The 18,743-nt window shown below is 45.9% G+C and overlaps 1 protein-coding gene across 2 annotated transcripts in view; it reads left to right on the forward strand.

The window, feature by feature from the left end:
* Positions 1-13,918, forward strand: part of DPYSL3 (dihydropyrimidinase like 3) — a 112,186-nt gene extending 98,268 nt beyond the window's left edge. For both annotated transcript variants that reach the window (XM_004420009.3, XM_004420012.3), the window contains exons 8-14: positions 1,303-1,423; positions 4,924-5,080; positions 5,765-5,906; positions 7,347-7,517; positions 8,732-8,911; positions 11,586-11,748; positions 13,176-13,918. In XM_004420009.3, coding sequence (XP_004420066.1) covers positions 1,303-1,423; positions 4,924-5,080; positions 5,765-5,906; positions 7,347-7,517; positions 8,732-8,911; positions 11,586-11,748; positions 13,176-13,264 — 1,023 coding nt within the window. In that variant the 3' untranslated portion in view covers positions 13,265-13,918. The remainder of the gene's footprint in view (positions 1-1,302; positions 1,424-4,923; positions 5,081-5,764; positions 5,907-7,346; positions 7,518-8,731; positions 8,912-11,585; positions 11,749-13,175) is intronic.
* Positions 13,919-18,743: the final 4,825 nt, after the last annotated feature.

Consider the following 18,743-nt stretch of genomic DNA (forward strand, 5'->3'; position numbering starts at 1 on the left):
ACCGCCACTCCAGAACTCCCAAAGTCTGGGTGCTTCAGGAAGGTGGCCACGTTCACCTGTGGTCAGGGGCCTCCAGGGTCTCGTCCACGTGGAACAGAGTGCAGCTTGGGGGACGCCAGCTGGACCAGCCAAGTCCGTAGAGTCTGTCTGCTGAGCCACACCCACCACGGGCAGTAACTGGTTTGCATTATACACACACTGGGCATCTGCAAGCTATTTTTGGTATTTTTGAAAGTATCAGGCTGCATGGGCTAACCAGAACCTCATATCCATCCAAAAAAGAAGTATTGCCGATGGCATGGAAAAATGCCAACATCTCTGCTTTAGGCTGAATTGGACAAACTCAGGCTTTGGGTAGTAACACAGACTCACGCGTTGGATGGAGGCTGTGATCAGCAATAAGACCAATAGCCAGCCTTCAAGGAACACTGCCTTGTCCCAGGAGTGGGTTAATTGCCTTACAGGGATGAACTCTTTTAATCCTCACAACAGCCATATGTGTCAGGTCCTATTATCCCCACTTTACAGGCAAGGAAACTGAGGTTTGGGGAGGTTGTGTAAGTTACCTGAGGTCACCCAGCTTCTAAGTGGCAGAACCAGAACTCACACCCAGGCCATTTGAGAAGGCCTGAGCTCTCAGACCCGACTTTGTTAATAAAATAGGGAAAACTCATTATTTCTTACTTAATAAATGCAACTGGGCTGGTTAGCATATTTGAAAACATGAATTCTACATTAGAGGGATGGACGAGATTGATAATAAAAGAAGTCTTTGTGCTGAGAAGCCTGGGAATTATTAGTATAAGAAATGCCTGCTGGAATTAACCCATCGCTGACCGCCCATTGCTGCAGGAAAGGATTGGAGGAAATGTGATGCCTAATTGCTTTCACTGGGTCTTTTGTACATGTCGGTGTTGGGATTGTTGTGCTTTGCTTAGAGAATCTGCCCTGGGAAGACTGGGGGGCAAAGGCTTCCATGACATGTAGCCTTTATAATAATCACAGGGAAGACTCTAGCTATGTTGATGCAGTGCTTACTCTGTGCCAGGCACTGCTGTCACAGAACCACCCTGTGCTACGCTCGCCTGGTCTCCACGTCACAGGTGAGGGGCGGAGGCACTGAGAAGCCAGGTAAAGTGGTGCAGCTGGGAAGCGGTAGGTCTGAGCTCTGAATCAAGGGCACCTAACTCCAGGTGCCCTCCTAACCTCTGTGCTACACTGCAGTCTCGGTTTGTGGGTGCAGGGGCATGGCTCTCTGAGAGGCTCTTGCTCCTCTTGACTCCTGGGGACTTTCTTCTGCAGCTAGAAGCTGAGGCTGTGTTCCGTGCCATCACCATCGCCAGCCAAACCAACTGTCCTCTCTACGTCACGAAGGTCATGAGCAAGAGTGCGGCCGACCTCATCTCACAAGCCAGGAAAAAAGGTGATTTGTGCTCCCAAGATCTCGGAGCCGTTGACACACCATGTGGCTCCTTCCCTCCCTGGCTGTCCTGTATCAATGGTACCTATTTTACTCATTGCTTTGGTCTCTGGGAAGCCCCCCATCCATCTTAGCCCATTTGATCCTTTCTGCATCCTGTGTATATGGCAGGATCATGGGATTTCTCCCATTTGGCAGATGAGTACACTGAAGTCAGGAAAGGTGAGAGGTCTGCCCGAGATGACACAACTGGAATCAGTTCTTTGGAGACTTGGTGCGTCTTTCTTCCTCCTTTTGATTTTTCATTGTCAGATCACATTATCTGAGCTATATAAATGGACATATTAATCAAGATTATATTGGATGCAGAAATCAAAGATCCAACTCAAACTGACTAAACAAACAAACAGAAGTAAATTATTGGTTGAAGATGTTTCAGGTATGGCTGGATCAAGGGGTTTAAACAATGACGTTAGGGTTCTATCACTCTTATTCCTTTCTTGGCTCTGCTTTCCTCTCCGTTGGCCTTATTTCCAGTATGAACAGTGATGAGAATAAATGCCAAGAGACTCCTGTTGTCCTCAACACTTGGTAGGGAGCATGACGAGGAGGTGGAGTACAGCTTCTCTAATAGCTCAAGCATAAGTCCCAAGAGAACTGTCATTACCTTGGCTTGGGTCATGGGCGCATCCCTGAAGCAACTACGGCTCTGGGGCTGTTATAATTGACTGACCAGGGGTGAGGGCAATGCAGGGGCAGAGTCCCATGACCTGAGCCACACAAGGTAGCACAAGTTATTATAGAAAAGGGGTTGAATGGGTCTCCAAGCATGTCTGGCGACAAGGCCTTCATGGGGCTCTGTCTCTACCGCCTTCTGATTTCTGCTGCTTTCCTCCATCAGTGTTAACTTGGGCTTCGTTTACTCCCCTGTGCTTAGCTAAAGTCTACTCCCATGTCAAAGCTTTCTTTTCTGCCTTTTTTTCTTGTCTTCAGTGGCACACTGATGGGCTCACTTGTGAACAGAGTGTGGTTGAGAAACTGCAGGCGTAGGGCTCCGTGTTTGGTATGATCATTACCGCTGTGTGCCCCTGGCCATTCTGGTAGTGGAGAGACCCAAGATGAGTGATTCATCCACCAAACTCAGAACTGGTCTGTAAAACTCCACGTGTGAGTGACTGCGGAGGCTTAAAATAGTCCCAGCTGACTCTGATGGCTGAGTATTCAGCTGCCTGACTTTCTGGCAAAGGGGACCCTTTTCTTGTGGGAGGGGAATATTCCTAATTGTCTAGACAGTCTTTCTAGCCGGCAGATTCTGGGGCACCTCCTGCCTAACCCTGCTCCCAGTAAGCCTGCTGTTTTCTCTCTCAGCTTTTAAATGTCTCAACACGACATTGTGGTTGCTCCACTGGGTATGAGTCATTGGGCAAGAACCAGGAAAGCAGCCCACTGTTCCTTACCCATTCTTGGAGAAAGGCAAAAAGAAAACAGAAGTCCACATCTCTCCCCGTGACCACCCACCACACTCATCCTCTGATACCTGCTGCTGATGCCTACTTCCTGCCTAGGATCCATTCTCAGGATGACCTGGGGTTCTCAAGGACAGGCTGTTTCAATTATATGCTGGATCTGATTTTCAACTTCATGTCAAAAAATTCCTCACCCCTAGCTTTCTGGCTCATGAGTCTCTGGCAAGACGAATGAGTACAGCTGTGTCTCCAGGGTGGAAGGGAGGCATTATTTCAGTGATGAAAAACTGGCTGGTGAGATTGAAGCCAATAAACATCTCATGAACTGTCATTTTCAGGGAAAGAGTCAAGAGCGTTCAGAGCAGGAAGAGAGAGTGTAACAGGGTTTGCTCTTCCCTCCTGACCAGATTATTACTGAAATCCGAGTCTGTTTAATCACCAAGTGCTCTTGAGCAACTCAGCATGGCTGCTCAGAATTAATATTAGGAATCTATGATTTAACAAGGACCACCTGTATGCACTACATTGCGATAAAAACTTTAAATTTATTATTATGTAGAATTCTCAAAGAACCCTGAGAAATGGGCATTATCACCAGTTTTCAGATGAGGAAATGGAAGCAACTTGTCCAGGATCTCTCAGCTGGGAGAGCTAGCGTTCAAACCCAGGTATAATTACAAACTTTGCTCATTTGAGTCTTCCGTCTAAAGAAAGTCCAAAGGGAGAGTTCTTCCATTGTTTAAGGTTGTATTTCTCTTAATAATATTTGAGTGCTTGCCTTGACTTTCTTTATTTCTTTATGGTCCTGTATGCTTTAGTTTGGTAAATATTTTTGGAGAGCCCTTGAAATTCTCATTAGTCGGGTGTGGATCCTTTTTACTGCTGCCCCAAATAGCAGGGTTGTCATATGTGAATCGTTACCATTGCTTCCTTCTTTTGCTCATGGCAGACATCACAAATCAATCATGAGTCTTTTCTAGTGAGATCAGAAGCGTATTTAGAATTCTTCTCGACGCAGAATTCCAGGCAACTAAAATCAATTGATTGGAGTTGAAGCAAGGCAAAACCTATTTATAATTCTGGCCATAGAGCCTTCCTAAACTTTGACCTTGTGGGAAACTTGAATGTGGAAGATGAGGATCAAATCTAATGAAGCCTAGGGCTGTACAGGAATCTAGCTCAAGATTCTGGCCCAGAGAAACTTGGTACCGACCCACTTTCTGTGAGACAGCCTTTGCCGTCTAATCCCTTCTTCTTTAAGAAGCTCAGCTTAGATCAGTGTATTTCCCAATACCCTTCCTCCCCTCTCCTTGATTTGGGCATTTAAGCTCCTGATTCCAGACACAGGGTCCAAGAAGCTAGCCCCAGGTTATTGGGTGTCCTTGAGCAAATCACTCCTTGCCTTAGGCTAAGGAGTAACAAACATGGTGGAAAAGATCATGGAGCCTCTCATCCACAGGAGTAGCTTTTACTTTGTGGAACCAAAGCATGTCCTTGTAACAGTAGGATCTAGCAGTGCCCAGTGACATGGGCACATCTGGGGCTTTGGGCCCCTGCAATGGGAAGGAGTAGGAGGTATAAAGAAATCACATTTATTGAGCACTCCTGTGTGCTCAAACACTTTGTATATGCCAAATGTTTTCATTTTCACAAGACTGAGAAGTAGACATCATCTTATTTCATCAATTCCAGGACAGATCTATTCCACATTTTAACATTTCTGAAATGAGGATGAATCTGATAATCAATGTATATATTTTTTCCTTTTGCTTCAAATTTTAATTTCCTCAAAAATGGAGAATTAATGCTGCATCTTGCAACCAGTGGCTTCTTGTAATCTAGGGAATACAAAATCGTTCCCATTTAGCAGATAGAAAAGCAGAGGCTTAGAAAAGGTAGGAATGTGGACTTGAACCCAGGCATGCCTGACTCCAGAGCCACAGCCTTGAGTAGGCTTGGGGGCTATGATTCTCTAAGCTGGGCCCAGGGCAGCACGTACGTTATACAAACCCATTGCCTATTTCCCACCTTTTCCAGGAAATGTGGTCTTTGGCGAGCCCATCACCGCCAGCCTGGGCACAGATGGAACCCATTACTGGAGCAAGAACTGGGCTAAGGCTGCTGCCTTTGTGACATCCCCACCTCTGAGTCCTGACCCCACTACTCCTGACTACATCAACTCCTTGCTGGCCAGGTTGGTGCAGAATGACAAGAAGCAGGGATTGTGTGGAAACATCGTGGGGCCGGTGGGAGGAGGACTGGAGCAGCCCATCCATCAGCTAGACTAGAGTCTGCAGTGAGGAAAACACGTTGAGAATTCCCCTGCAGTGTTGAGCACAGACAACAGGCTCTTCCCCGTCATATTTTTAAAACAATAACTACAGTAATCATATTAATAATGGTAATAGCAGTTAATACATATTGCATGCCAAGCACTGCATGCATGATCTTATTGTTCCTCATAAGAACTTTATGAATGGGGAGTATTATCACCATTTTACAGATTAAGCAACTGAGGGTCAGGGAGACTAAATCATTTGCCGAAGTGTGAACAGCTGGTCATGATGACCACTTGACCAAAATTACACGGAGACTGCTGCTGCCTCTGCAGATCAGTCCCATCACTCATTTGGCTCCCTTTTATTTTGTTACACAACAGATGATCTAATCCCACCCCCTCATTTTCCAGATGGGGTAACTGAGCCCCAAAGAGGGGAAGAAATTCACCCAAGTGTACATCTTGGCAAGAGGTAGAGGAAGGATTCCAAACTCAAGTAATGGCGCTGCTCCAAACGCTTACACTAGGCACTCGATTCTGGGTCCCCGAGGTGCCTCTAGCCACTTCTCTTGTTCACATGGAGCTTTTCTCCTTTGCTAGTGGGGACCTGCAGCTCTCTGGGAGTGCCCACTGCACCTTCAGCACTGCCCAGAAAGCAATTGGGAAGGACAACTTCACAGCCATTCCCGAGGGCACCAACGGTGTGGAGGAGCGGATGTCTGTCATCTGGGACAAGGCCGTGGTAAGGATCGAGGTCACGGAAGGATGGCCAGGGCCAGATCAGAGCCTCCTGCCACTGCTCCTCTATACCCCTCTGATAGGGGTGGTGGGAGTGCAAATGAGGCCTCATACCTGCTGAGGTGTCTCTGGAACCAGGTGGCTCAGGTGGTTTGGGAATGTACCTTCTAGCATAATGATGAATCCTGAGGTCTGGGATTCTGAGGGTGCCTCCTAGATTGTTAAGGACTAGGAACCAGACATACAGATTCTTCCTCTGATGTCATGAATGATCGGTACTTAAAATAATAGTGAATTAAAATTCTTTTTGTTTGGAGAGTTGTATCACTTCTTTTGAAAGAGGTGTATCACTTCTTTTGAAAGAGGTGGATATAACCCTTTGGAAATGATAAGCACGGGGTCTCTGCCTAAGACTAAAGTCCTCTTGCTCATCAAGGATGCCCTACACTGGGTGTGTGGTCATCCAGGCTGTACAAGGGATTGTCTATCAATGTCTTCTGGCAAAGTGGCCTCGTTTATTTTCCTTCTTAACGTCACAGAAGTTGACAAAAAAAATAGCTATGGAAATGAAGTCTCTCCCAAAGATTTTAATAAAATGAATAACTCATTATTAAGTTGACTACTTCCCTCTGTTTTATTTTAAAAACCCTAAAGACACTCATTTCAGAGGCAAACAGAATGCATATGAACTAATGCCTCATTCGTCTACACAGTGTAATCTACCAAGTTTCCCTTCTTGGCTCCCAGGAAGCTCAAAGCTAGATTTTAAACTAAATTCTTCTTTCCTTACCCAGGGTTTTTGTTTTAAGAAGAGGAAAAGTATAAATATTTTTGTCTCTTCTCTTACATACTCAGATTTTGTCTTTTTTTTTACATTGTTATGTCTATTAACGGACATATGTATTTATATTGGCACTATCTGGAATTGTTAAAAAATAATATATATGTTTTAATTACAAACATGATACATGCTCAATAAAGAACATTTGGAAACCACAGAAAAGTACACAGACGAAAGAAAACAAAAATCACTCATAATCCCACAAGCCAGAGATGACTATTGTTATCATCTGGGTGAGGTTCTTCCATAGTTATCCTACGCCCATGCAAATACAAACACATATCTAAAGAAATGGGCTCATAATCACATTTGTTTTTACTGTGAACTCTCTATAATCTTTTCTGGAATTAGAAGGGATAAAAAAGTAAGTGAATGTATACACATATGCAAACTTCAGGAGCAGTAACTTCCATCTTAAGCCATACATTTAGCCATTTTGCCTGGGCGACCATGACAGCCGAGCCAGTTCCGTGGCTTGCTGGGTGAACTTCCTTCCTCACCACCTCAGAGGCCCCTCTTTGTATTTCTGGGCTTTGGTGGTCACCCTGCTCTGAGCTCAGAAGCCCTAGATTGGCAATTTTTCTGTTTTTTGTATTTCACTAGGCCACAGGGAAAATGGATGAAAACCAATTTGTGGCTGTGACAAGCACAAATGCTGCCAAGATCTTCAACCTGTATCCCCGCAAGGGAAGAATATCTGTAGGTTCTGACAGCGACTTGGTGATCTGGGACCCAGATGCTGTAAAGATTGTTTCTGCCAAGAACCACCAGTCGGTAAGCCTTGAGCTGGTGGGAGTGGAGCAGAGGGGAGAATGCGTGCAAGGAGCTTGGTCAGCAGAGATGTGTGTATGGGGTGTACCAGAGTAGTCAGACAAGGATGTGTTGCAATAACAACCATCCCAAATTCTTTGTGATGTAAGGCCTCAACAGTTTGTTTCTCACTCCCACTTTCCAAAATGGGTCAGCAGAGGGGCTGTGCCCATCACAGTCACTCAGGGACGGAGGCTGATAGAGATGCCATCTCTACCCACACTTCCATGATTGCTGAGGCCGGAGGCCAGGACATGGGAAACGGTGTACTGGCTCTGAAAGCTTTCCCAAGACATTACTTCCTCTCTCACTGCCTTGGCGAAAGCCAGTCATGTGGCCATACTTTCCTCCAGGGGGGGCAGGAAGTGCAGTGATAGGAGGAGAAAGAACAGGAAAAAATTGGTGACCAGCACTGAGGACTTCCTCGTGAGGAGTTCCATGTGGAAGATAATAAAGCCCAGTACCTAACAGAAAGGGGCTTCATTCTTGTTAGTAGAAATAGTTAATATTTTTCAAGCACTTTAATTCATTGAATCTTCATAGCAGTCTTCTACAAGTAGACACTATTATTATCCCCATTTTATAGATAAGGAAATGGAGATGCAGAGAGACTAAATAACTTATGCAGCAAGGAAATGGTGAAGCTCGGATTCAAACCCAGACGACCTGACTCCAAACCAATGTCCTTAATCACTTTGCAATAATGCCTTGAACTTCTTGAATAAATGAAGAAGGTGGAGAGAAACTTCATTTTGGGTGGGAATGGCCTTTGCTTAAACATTATGTTGTATCGCATTATTTAATTTCGAGCTCGTGGGGACCTAAGGGTCATGTAACCCACCCACCCACCCAACACGAGACTGCCAAGTACAGCATCCCTGATGGTTATCCAGCTTCTCTCTGAACGCTGCTGGTGACTAAATTAACTTCCACGTGAGGACCTTACTAAAAATTGATGCTTCTCTTTGCTGGGAATTCCAGCCTTTACTTAGTGAGCATCTGTCTCCCAGTGCCTCTACCCACTGAAAGCTTGCAGATCGTTGTAAGCTTTTCCTGGCCTACCTGGTGAATCAGTTCCTAGTGACCCTGAAGTTAGGATCTCAAACCCAGGAGAACCACTTCCTATTTCTCCCCCTCCTGCATCCACACCCATGGCTTTGTCCTCACCCTGTCTCTAGGCTGCAGAGTATAACATCTTTGAAGGAATGGAGCTGCGCGGAGCTCCTCTGGTGGTCATCTGCCAGGGCAAGATCATGCTGGAAGATGGCAACCTGCACGTGACACAGGGGGCCGGCCGCTTCATCCCCTGCAGCCCGTTCTCCGACTACGTCTACAAACGCATTAAAGCCCGGAGGAAGGTAAGATGGACCCCGGGGGTGTGGGGAAGGGGCTGTGTCCCATTCAGGCACAGGGACAGTAACCCTGAGATTGGGAGGGGTCTGTATGATCTGGACCCTCCCAGAGAAATTTACAGCAACCATCTCTTCCTGAAGGACAATTGCATAGATTTAATGTCCTATAAAAGAGGGTTTCAAAAACCTTTTTGGCTAAAGAAAGCGTTTTCAAAATGAGTTTCCTCCATTTTTATAGTGCTTTTATTTAAAAAAATTTAAAATTTTAATAATTCAAAATCACATCAGTGTATATTTTTTAGAAATAAGTTACTCTTTCAGGCTTACAGTGAGAACCAGCAGTCCACACCAACCCTCCCTCTCCCATCCTGTCCAGGGTTGCTCTGTGGGGGCAATTGTTTGTAACTCTTTTAGCTAGTTCTGTGGTTCAAGTAAAATCTTATTTATGTCCCTGATTTCACAGATAGATAGATAGCTGTATGCACATACACATATGTATACATGTATATATATATCTGTCTCTCTGTATGTCTACACATTACAAACAGAGTAGCCCTTGTTGATTTAGGGGTGAGGCCCAGAACTGTCTTTTCAGCTCCCCCTCCCACCCCGACACCAATCTCCAGGTCACCTTCCTGTAAAGTTAGGGCTCCACAAAGCAGGGTTAGACCAGCCCTGGGATCGTGGAATTTGAGCCCTGCTCCTGACCTCGTCGTTAGAAGGGATACAGTCATCTGGGTGCGTGGGATGGAGGAGATGGTGGGGAGAGGAGGAGGAGTGGGGCTCGCTTTGTAAATCACTGTGGGCCAGTCCAGAGGAAACAGCCATGTCCACCTCTGTGTCTGGACCTACCCCAGGGCCCCCAGCCTCCCTGCAGGTCAGGGTGAGAAAGAGAGACTGGGAAACAGGCTCTGAGAGGGAGATCTTCCCCAACAAAGTCTTCAGCTGATAAATGGGATATTTGGACCTGGCCTGGTCATTGAAGGGGGTCTGGGCCTTGTATTCGCTCCCTACTCCTCCACCGTCAACCTGTCAGTCAGTCACTGGACGTGGGCTGCTCCTGAGCAGAGGGCAGGGCCTTGGGCTCTCCTCAGCTGAGGGCAATTCTTGAGAGGGACTCAGCTGAGAACTTCCTGCTGCCAACACCCCCAGCAGCTGGGATAATGTCTTCAGTTGTGGTGACAGCAAAGTGGGGGGCTGTGGACAGGAATATGGGTGCACACTACAGAGAAAGGCTCACAGAAACTCAATACATAAGTGCCCCATCCCACTCCCAGACCCCCAGTGATCCCAATAAGTGGTCATCATCCTCTGTATGGGCATTTCAACACAGAGCGCCTCCCTGTCTTATGAGGCCGCTGACCAGCTCTAGCTGTGAGAATGAACTTCTTTCTGCTGGTCTGAAGTCTACCTTCCTAAAGTCAACCAACCAGCTCAATTCTGCTCCCGGCACTTGCACAGAATGAGCTAAACCCATCTTTGAGAGCATCTGTGTGTTTCCAAAGTCATCTACCGTTTAGCCTAAATATCCTTGTGACTTTCCACTGTTTATTTTATGACAATGCTTTAAATCCCTTCACCATTCTTCTCTCTTTATTAGTGATCATTTTAAAGTTAGTTACATGGAGTCAAATTCCACACACCAGTATTGGCCCAATAAAGAACAGAATGAAACTCAAACTTCCCTTATATTGGCTCTTTATTTCCATTCATGTGACTTAGATGCTGGACCCAAAGAAATGATGATGACCTAGAGTTACTGCTCAAGGGTTTTGGGGACAAGACTCATCCTCCCACCTGAATCATTAGCATCTGCAAATTTGATGCACTTGACCTCTGTGCCTGTGCCTGGGTCACTGACAGAGAAGGCAGGCTGTGTGGCAGACTTCCATGGAGTCTTACTTGAGCCATCCCGTACTGTCAGGCTCCTTGGCAGCATGTCCTCGTGGCCTCACCTCTGGCCAATGATAAGGCGGATGTTGTGTGTCGGCCTTACCGCTGCCTCGGGTGTTCTCACAGTATTTGTGTAATCGAGCCCCCTGGGGGAGGCATCATGTTTCCTGTGACCATGAGCTCCCGTGCCTGGCACCAGGCCTAGCACAGAGCATGCACTTGGGTGACGTTGCTGGCAGGCTCCAGGGCAAGTTCACAGCCAAGCCAGAGGTCAGTAGGTCAGACCACAGGACACTCATTTCAAGGCTTGCCAACTCTGATCTGTGCTGAGGAACATGAACGCGGAGCTCCCACAGGATCTCATCCCTGCCAGCACCTACCACCTCATCTCAAACTGCTACCCTTCCCGCCCACTCTGCTCCGGCCCTATACAGGCAGTATTCCCTAATGTTTCCACCATTGGTTTCCTCTGCTGGGAACGCTGCCACCCACACCACCCCTCTGCGTCCCCTAGCTTCTTCTCTCCCTCAACCCTGGCCCCGTAACAAGCTCTTTTGATCCTTAAGGTCGAAGCTCACCTATTTAGAGAGGCCTTCACTAACCACCTCCATCGTCACCCTATTGTAACACTCCCCCTTTATTTTATACTACTTCCCCTTTCCTTAAAATATTATTATTATTTTCTGGCTCCCACTACACACACTTAATTCACTGAGATGTTTGTGCTATCTAGAAGAGACCCTTAACTGTGGAAGGGATAAACGGTGACGTGCTTTCTCTGCTGCAGATGGCAGACCTGCACGCGGTCCCAAGGGGCATGTATGATGGGCCGGTGTTTGACCTGACCACCACGCCCAAGGGGGGCACCCCCGCGGGCTCCACCCGGGGATCTCCCACGCGGCCGACCCCGCCCGTGAGGAACCTCCATCAGTCGGGATTTAGCCTGTCGGGTGAGTTGGACAAGCTGATGGTGACTTCCAGTGAGAAAGACAGGAAAGAAACAGAGAGGGGAAGATCAGGGCTCTGGGGCTAGCAAGGGATCCTGGGAGCTAACCCAGAAGGCCTTTTTCAGCCTGGTGCCGCATCACCTTTAGGGAGAAGGTTACTGGGGCAAGCAGGAAGGTTTGCTGAACCAAAGAGGAGTCCTGTTGAGAAAGTAAGCCCAGGCTCAGTCAGGTTAAAGATCAGGTTTAAATGATGACCAATTCTGCTTAGAGATCACACCTGGTGGGGGTGGGGCTGGGGGCATGGCAGGATGCTTTTCATTATGAATTGATAATGATTTTCTATATTAGACTGTGACAGCTTTTCTTTGTTAGCCCAGATTAAATGATAGCTCAGACTATTTATGCTCAAGTTGCAGTAGCTTCTTCTAACCTAGAATTTTTATTATATTCTCCCCCTCCTAGTAATAATAATGTCAACAATAGCTACCATTGATTGCACATTTACCGTGGGTTAGCCCTATCATTCATCTTATCTATTCTTTAAGAACTGATAATAATAGAAAATAATTATTCAGTTGCTCCATAACGAGTAGTCTTAAAATGAGGGAAAGTAAATGTAGATTTGCATCTCTGTGGTGAATGATTTAAATGTGAGGGAAGCAAGATAAGGAGATATGTAAAGAGAAAATAACTATGGGGGAAGGAGGAGGAGTAAGAAATGGGAGAAACAGGAAAAGAGAGAGAAAAAGCGGTAAGGGGGATATAGATGGGCAGGAAGACAAAGGAAAAGGGCTAAAAGTTTTGAGGTCACATTGCCAGAGGTCACATTATGCTAGCTGTGAGAAATTTTTTCAGTGTTTTCCATTTTCCATTGCTCCCTGGCTATCAGTGATCCCTGAACTTAAAGTGACTGACTCCTTTCTGAATGGTCATAAGCGCACATCGATGTTTCCTTTTGTGCTGTGGCCACAGGGGCCCGAATATCACCACTCCAAGCTGTGAGACCTGGGGCAAGTTACCTAACCTCTCACAGCCTCAGTCACCTCCTCTATAAAGTGGGATAAAACAGTACCTCTTTCAAAGGATAGTGGTGAGGATTGAATGAGATGATCTGAGAAGCGTTTAAAACATTGCCTGTCACAATGACTGTAAGCAGCTATTTTTCATATCGTTATCAATGTTATTTTTATTATCAGTGTTATGATGCTGAGAGTTCCATGAAATCTAGATAATTTCCTGGCAGAGGGTGGTTTTCTGGAGGATGGGTATGAAAAGTCTAGAATACTTGACAGACTGGAATGGAAGTTTCTTGGGAGATGAGTCTAGGAAGGCACTTAATATCTTACACTCTTAAAATTAATCCACTTTCTCTCTTGTCCACACCCCTCTGTCTCTCTTTTTTCTCCCTGGGAATTCATTGCCAACTGCAGGCACCCAAGTGGATGAGGGGGTCCGCTCGGCCAGCAAGCGCATCGTGGCGCCCCCTGGAGGCCGTTCTAACATCACATCCCTGAGTTAAGCAACCTCTCCCCAAAGAGAGGGGCAGAAGCAAGAGATTTTTTTGAAGCCAAAATGGTACACCAATATTTAAGAAGGAAAGCGAATCCAAACAGTTGCGATCTAAAGAATCAATAAGCCTCAAGCCTTATGTTTCTCCAATGTTACGCTCGCTTGCCTAGCTTTACGAATATTGCTTTGTTTCTGTTTATGCATAGCCTTGATTGGTTTGACCCCCCTCCCCCCATTTCCATGCATGCAATCAGACAGGCCACTAAGGTAAAAGAGTCTGCTATATAGTGTTGAGAGCGTGTGTAGTGCTGCATCTTACGACAAGGGGACAGACAAAGCTGGGATGTCAGGAAAATGAACAGAAGGGACGCAGGTTATTTGGGGTGAGTGGGTGGTGGGAGCCCAGAGCAAGGCGGAGGGCTTAGAGGGGTGGGGTAGGGTGTGTACGGGGTAGGTGGGTGGGTGAGCTTAAGGGGGCTTGTGTATTGTGTTGATGAAGCGCATTCATTTCCATGGAAGATGGCCACTTGGGGCAGCCGTCACTTCGTCACGGTCCCCGGGGTCTGCGGAGAAGACAGGCGGTCTTTGGGTTCCGAACTTGGTCACGTCCCCTCCTAGTAGATTTTATCCCTTTGAACATTTTATTAAAACACCAAAATCCAAACGTTGCTTCCACCTGCTTCGTCGTGCCAGTGTTTGGTCGGGCCTCTTTCTCAGTGTTGCTTTCAAATTCTTCTCTTTCCTGGGCTGGGAGGGAAGAGAGGAGAGAGGGAAGAACACTTCTCTTCCTCTTGCCCTCCCTGCGTCTTCGGTGCTCTTAAAGGCAACAGCTGGGAGCAGGGCACAGGCCCTCAGGGTGAGGGCAGCCACCCTGAAATAACACCTCCCTCTCAACACGTGTTGGAGATCACCTCTCACTCTGCTGTCTTTGCAAATGAGAAGAGTAGCCTGCTTCTGGCATCCCTGAGTTAGAATCGGAGCTCCAGTGAGGGGCTCCTCTTGCCAGTGGTGAGTGTTTAATACTCTCGATCTCCTGTGATCCAGGCACATCCATAATGGAATAGGATTTTTTGTTGTTGAAAATTTATTTTCCTAGGTCTTCCCTAACTTTTACTACTGCTAGGTAATCTCAGCTTATATGGGAGTCAAGCAGGGATTTGAGAAAGCCAGTCTGGAGCAGAAGCACATTCTGTGGTCCTGGTTCTATTTTTCAATCCTAAACCATCTGTTTCCCCTTCCATTAGCATATCCGTTGGGGGAACTTTTTGTTTCAGTACCAACATCTCCCAAGGTGAGTGGAAGTCACATGCAGCCTTCCTGACGTGGCACATAAAAGAAATTAACATGGAGCGTTTGCATCTGTCTTGTCTGTCAGAGCTGAGGGTCCATTTCCCTATCATGCCACTTCTGAAAATTCAATTTTGGAGCAAGTTCTGTGAGCCAGATGAGGATCCGTAGAACCAAGAGGCCCCTATGCAGGAAAAATACATACAACCTGGGATCAGACATCTGTGCTTGGGGGATCCAGCTGGTGTAAACCATAACCCTGTGTACTAAGTACTTTGAAGAACAGAAGAACAGAACAAACACCTTTCAAGTGCTTAGGAGAAGCCACTATCTGTTACTGCACATTTTATAAGTTGAAGACCAGAGAAAAGGGAACACATGGCTAAAGAGGAATTTGGAAATAGCCAAGGCAGAGGATTTCCCTTAGCAAGCTAATTTCTGTTCTAATCATGAAAAAGATGATTTCTCCTCATAATAGGGAATCTTGCTATTTTAAGCTTTTTGTATGGTGCCTTTATTCTAAGGGAAACAAGTGAAGGGGAGGATGTAGCTCTTAATTTATAACGCAAAGATTTGGGGACCTAATGTAGAACTCGGAATGACAGTTGCAGGCAGAGGGAGCTTGTCAGATGGGAAGCATCTATATACCTCATTGGCTGGGCTGGGCTTTAGGATATGTTGCAGTACCAGCCACAACCACCAGATGGAGGAAAAGACACAAATAACTAGTTAGAGCGTCCACTTGGGTACCATCTGCAGCTGTCACCCATGTCACCCAGCATGAGTCCAACTCATTCCTCCATGACCTCTCTATGCTGTAAAAATAAATCTTTCATGGCCAGTTGGTTTCACTTGGGAATTCTGAATGTAACATTCAACCAGAACTTTATATTCTACACAAGCTTTCCATGCTGTAGGAACAACCCCTTAATGCCTTCAGGATGGGCAACATGATCTGAGGAAGTCTCCCTTTCGTCACTTACTAACTTTCCAAGCATAGAAATTCCTGAGAATTCCACGAAAACTCCCACTAATTTCTTGACTTTGATTTCTAGTTTCTTATTACTTAAGTTAAAATTTATATTCAAATTTGTCCTGTTCCATAAGACCTATCAAAGAGCTGCATACAAAGGGTTTAGGAAGAGAACATGAGTGAGTCACGGCCCTCTCAGAATTCACTGGAATCTCATTCAAGAGTGGGAGGCCATGCTGGATCCTCTGTCTCCCTCCCAAGCTTTCTTTTACTGTCTCATCTCTTGGCCTGGCCCCTCTCTAAGGATGCCCTGCCTTCCCCCCAGCCTTCTTACATTGTTCCTAAACCCAGATGGCAATCAACTGAGGTTCTCTCTGGGAGGGCCACCATCTTGGGTAGCTGAGAAAGTATTTGTGGAACAGTTAAAGCAGCACCCAGTAGAGATATTTTTCCTATTTCTAAGTTTGCTAAAAATGGCAGGGTTGTAGTCATCCTGAAAGTGTGTTTTCTTCAAAGTCAAGTCATCCTTTGGTCTTTTTCTTCGAAACTACACCCAGAGAGTCATGCTCTACTCCAAAGGCCTCACCCCTAAGCCTGGTTTGTGATTCACCCTGAGAAGCCCTTCCTACCAGGGTGATAATTCCCACAAGCTCCTTGTCACAAGCTTCCCAAGCCTCCTCCCCTGAAAACTCCATCTTGAGTCCTAGCTATACACATGGGCTTTCCATGTGTCAGCAGTCATTGTCAGTTCCCTCTTGGAAAATGGTGTGTGGGTGTCAGTTCTGTGTCTGGTGAATATGGACAGACAGTAAATCTCCCTGTGATCTGTGGTAGCTGTGCGGCAGCTCCGGAACGTGAAGAGCTGTTTGGTTTGAACCGTGAAGAAAACTGTGTTTTGAGTTTAGCTGAGATTAAAAAAAAAAAAAGTTCATCAAGTGACTGTTAATGTAAACCTGGTTATTAAAATAACTAAAATGACAGATGTCGTCCAGCCTTCTTCTGTGTGTGACGTGCCATTTTACCTGAAGTATTAAAATTGCACAATAAAACTGAGATGGTTAGTAAGAGGAGCAGATCTGATGAAAAGAAAGTTATCCAGAGAAAATTTGGGGAGTTTCTGTCGTTTCAGTTGAGATTGAAGTTTTGTCTTGGCCACAGTGTTTGATGACCTTTTATTGAAACTTTGGGGAATGACTAAAGTTTTTTCTATGGATCCTCAAAATTAGTATTAAAGACATTGGCCTTTGGGATAAATCTAGCTGAGTCCAGAACAGAGCCTGAAAGATTTTTTTTTTTTTTAAGGTCATCCCCTTAAAGCATTTTCTGCTTCTTCCTAAAAGCCTGGACTTTGGGAAAACTCAAACTAAGTATGTTCCAAAGCATATTCTTTAGCAAACTGATCCCAAGTTGTCTAATGAGTGTTGGAAAGGATTATTTACTATGTTTATTCCTCTGAGAGATTTAAAGTATATGTCATCAAGTTAAAGGTGCTGAGAAATCCCATAAATCTTTCAAAATTTGTCTAATTCAAAGTTCTCAAACTTTTTTTTTGACTACTGAACCCTCCTATATCGTCTTTTCGACCAAACCTGTTATACTAAAGCCTTTTGGGAAAACACACCTGGATCCAATTACAATTTACATAGGACGTTTTTCATTGCAAATGTTAGACTAGTGTATGCAAAAAATTTTTTTGAAAAGGGTTTTTTAAAGATTTTATTTATTTATTTATTTTTCCCCCAAAGCCCCAGTAGATAGTTGTACGTCATAGTTGCACATCCTTCTAGTTGCTGTATGTGGGACGCGGCCTCAGCGTGGCCGGAGAAGCGGTGCATCGGTGCGTGCCCGGGAACCCGGGCCGCCAGCAGCGGAGCGCGTGCACTTAACTGCTAAGCCACGGGGCCGGCCCTGAAAAGGGTTTTTTAAAGTCTGGTGTAACTGAAGACTGCAGGGATAGATTTGGGTAAACTCAAGAACAGCTGGATCTAGAATGTTGTTTCTCTCCGTCTCTCAGCGCTGCTCCCCTTTAGTAAGTGCTTCATTCTTAGGAAAGCTCTTTCCATGTGGGAGCAAAACTGGGCATCAGCATCTCCAGGTTTTCATTTTACCTGCTTAGCAACTTCAGGGGAAGGAGAGAGGCTCCCTCCATAGTTCCAGCTGAAGAGACTGACTCTAATTTGTCTGGCTTGGGTCATGTGTTCACCATTGAACTAGTCACTGTGGCCGGGAGACTGAGGGACTAATTGGCCACACCAGGTCACATGCCCAGCCCCTGAGCCCCCTGAACCCTGTGGACTCAACTCAAAAAAAACCAATTTGGGCCCCGTGGCTTAGTGGTTAAGTGCATGCGCTCCGATGCTGGCGGACCGGGTTCAGATCCCAGGCGTGCACCGACGCACCGCTTCTCCGGCCATGCTGAGGCCGCGTCCCACATACAGCAACTAGAAGGATGTGCAACTATGACATACAACTATCTACTGGGGCTTTGGGGGAAAAATAAATAAATAAATAAAATTATAAGAAAACCAATTTGTGATACCAGAAGAAGAGGAGAGGGACGCTGGGCAGGCACAAACAGCAGGGCGTGAATGTTTTGCTCAGCAAAGTATCTGTGTGTAGGTTGGGGCAGGTGGAGAAGGGGATCAGGGGATGGTAATTTCTGATGAATTGCTTTTATTTGCGAGGAACCCCGCTTGGTTCAGGAGAACAATGTCAGTACAGGAGCAGAGTGATGGCGCCTTTTAAGGTAGAAGCTCAGAAACCATGTCAAAAGCCACCCTGAGCATATAAAGAATTATTTCCATTTGACATTCAAGGTTTGATGATTAATACGCTTGGCCCATAGTTCCACTTTGTGGCTCGAACTCAGGATTGGTGAGACGCCTCTCCTTGCTCATGACCAAGGCAGCAACTCAGCTCTGCTGAGGATTAGCGTGAGTTTAAAGGGCATGGTCGACACTTAGAATGAATGCAGCTTGCAGGGCTGTACAAGGGGTGAAGCAGTTTCTTTAAAAAGTCAGTGAAATTCACACATTGACTATCTTTTACACCTCTGCAGGTTGAGTCACACTGACCACCAGGTGGGAAATGAGAACACTGAATAGGACTAGGAATAAGTCTGGTTTCAAAGAACTTTCTGGAATCAGCTCTGCTGCCATCAAGCCATCACAAAGGGAACACCACCCTGAGCAGAGGGTGGGGTATGAAAGGGTCAAAGCAATGGGCAAAA

The sequence above is a fragment of the Ceratotherium simum genome, chromosome 4 (assembly GCF_057802395.1).
Source record: "Ceratotherium simum simum isolate JZ-2026a chromosome 4, ASM5780239v1, whole genome shotgun sequence".
Classification (NCBI taxonomy): Eukaryota; Metazoa; Chordata; class Mammalia; order Perissodactyla; family Rhinocerotidae; genus Ceratotherium; species Ceratotherium simum.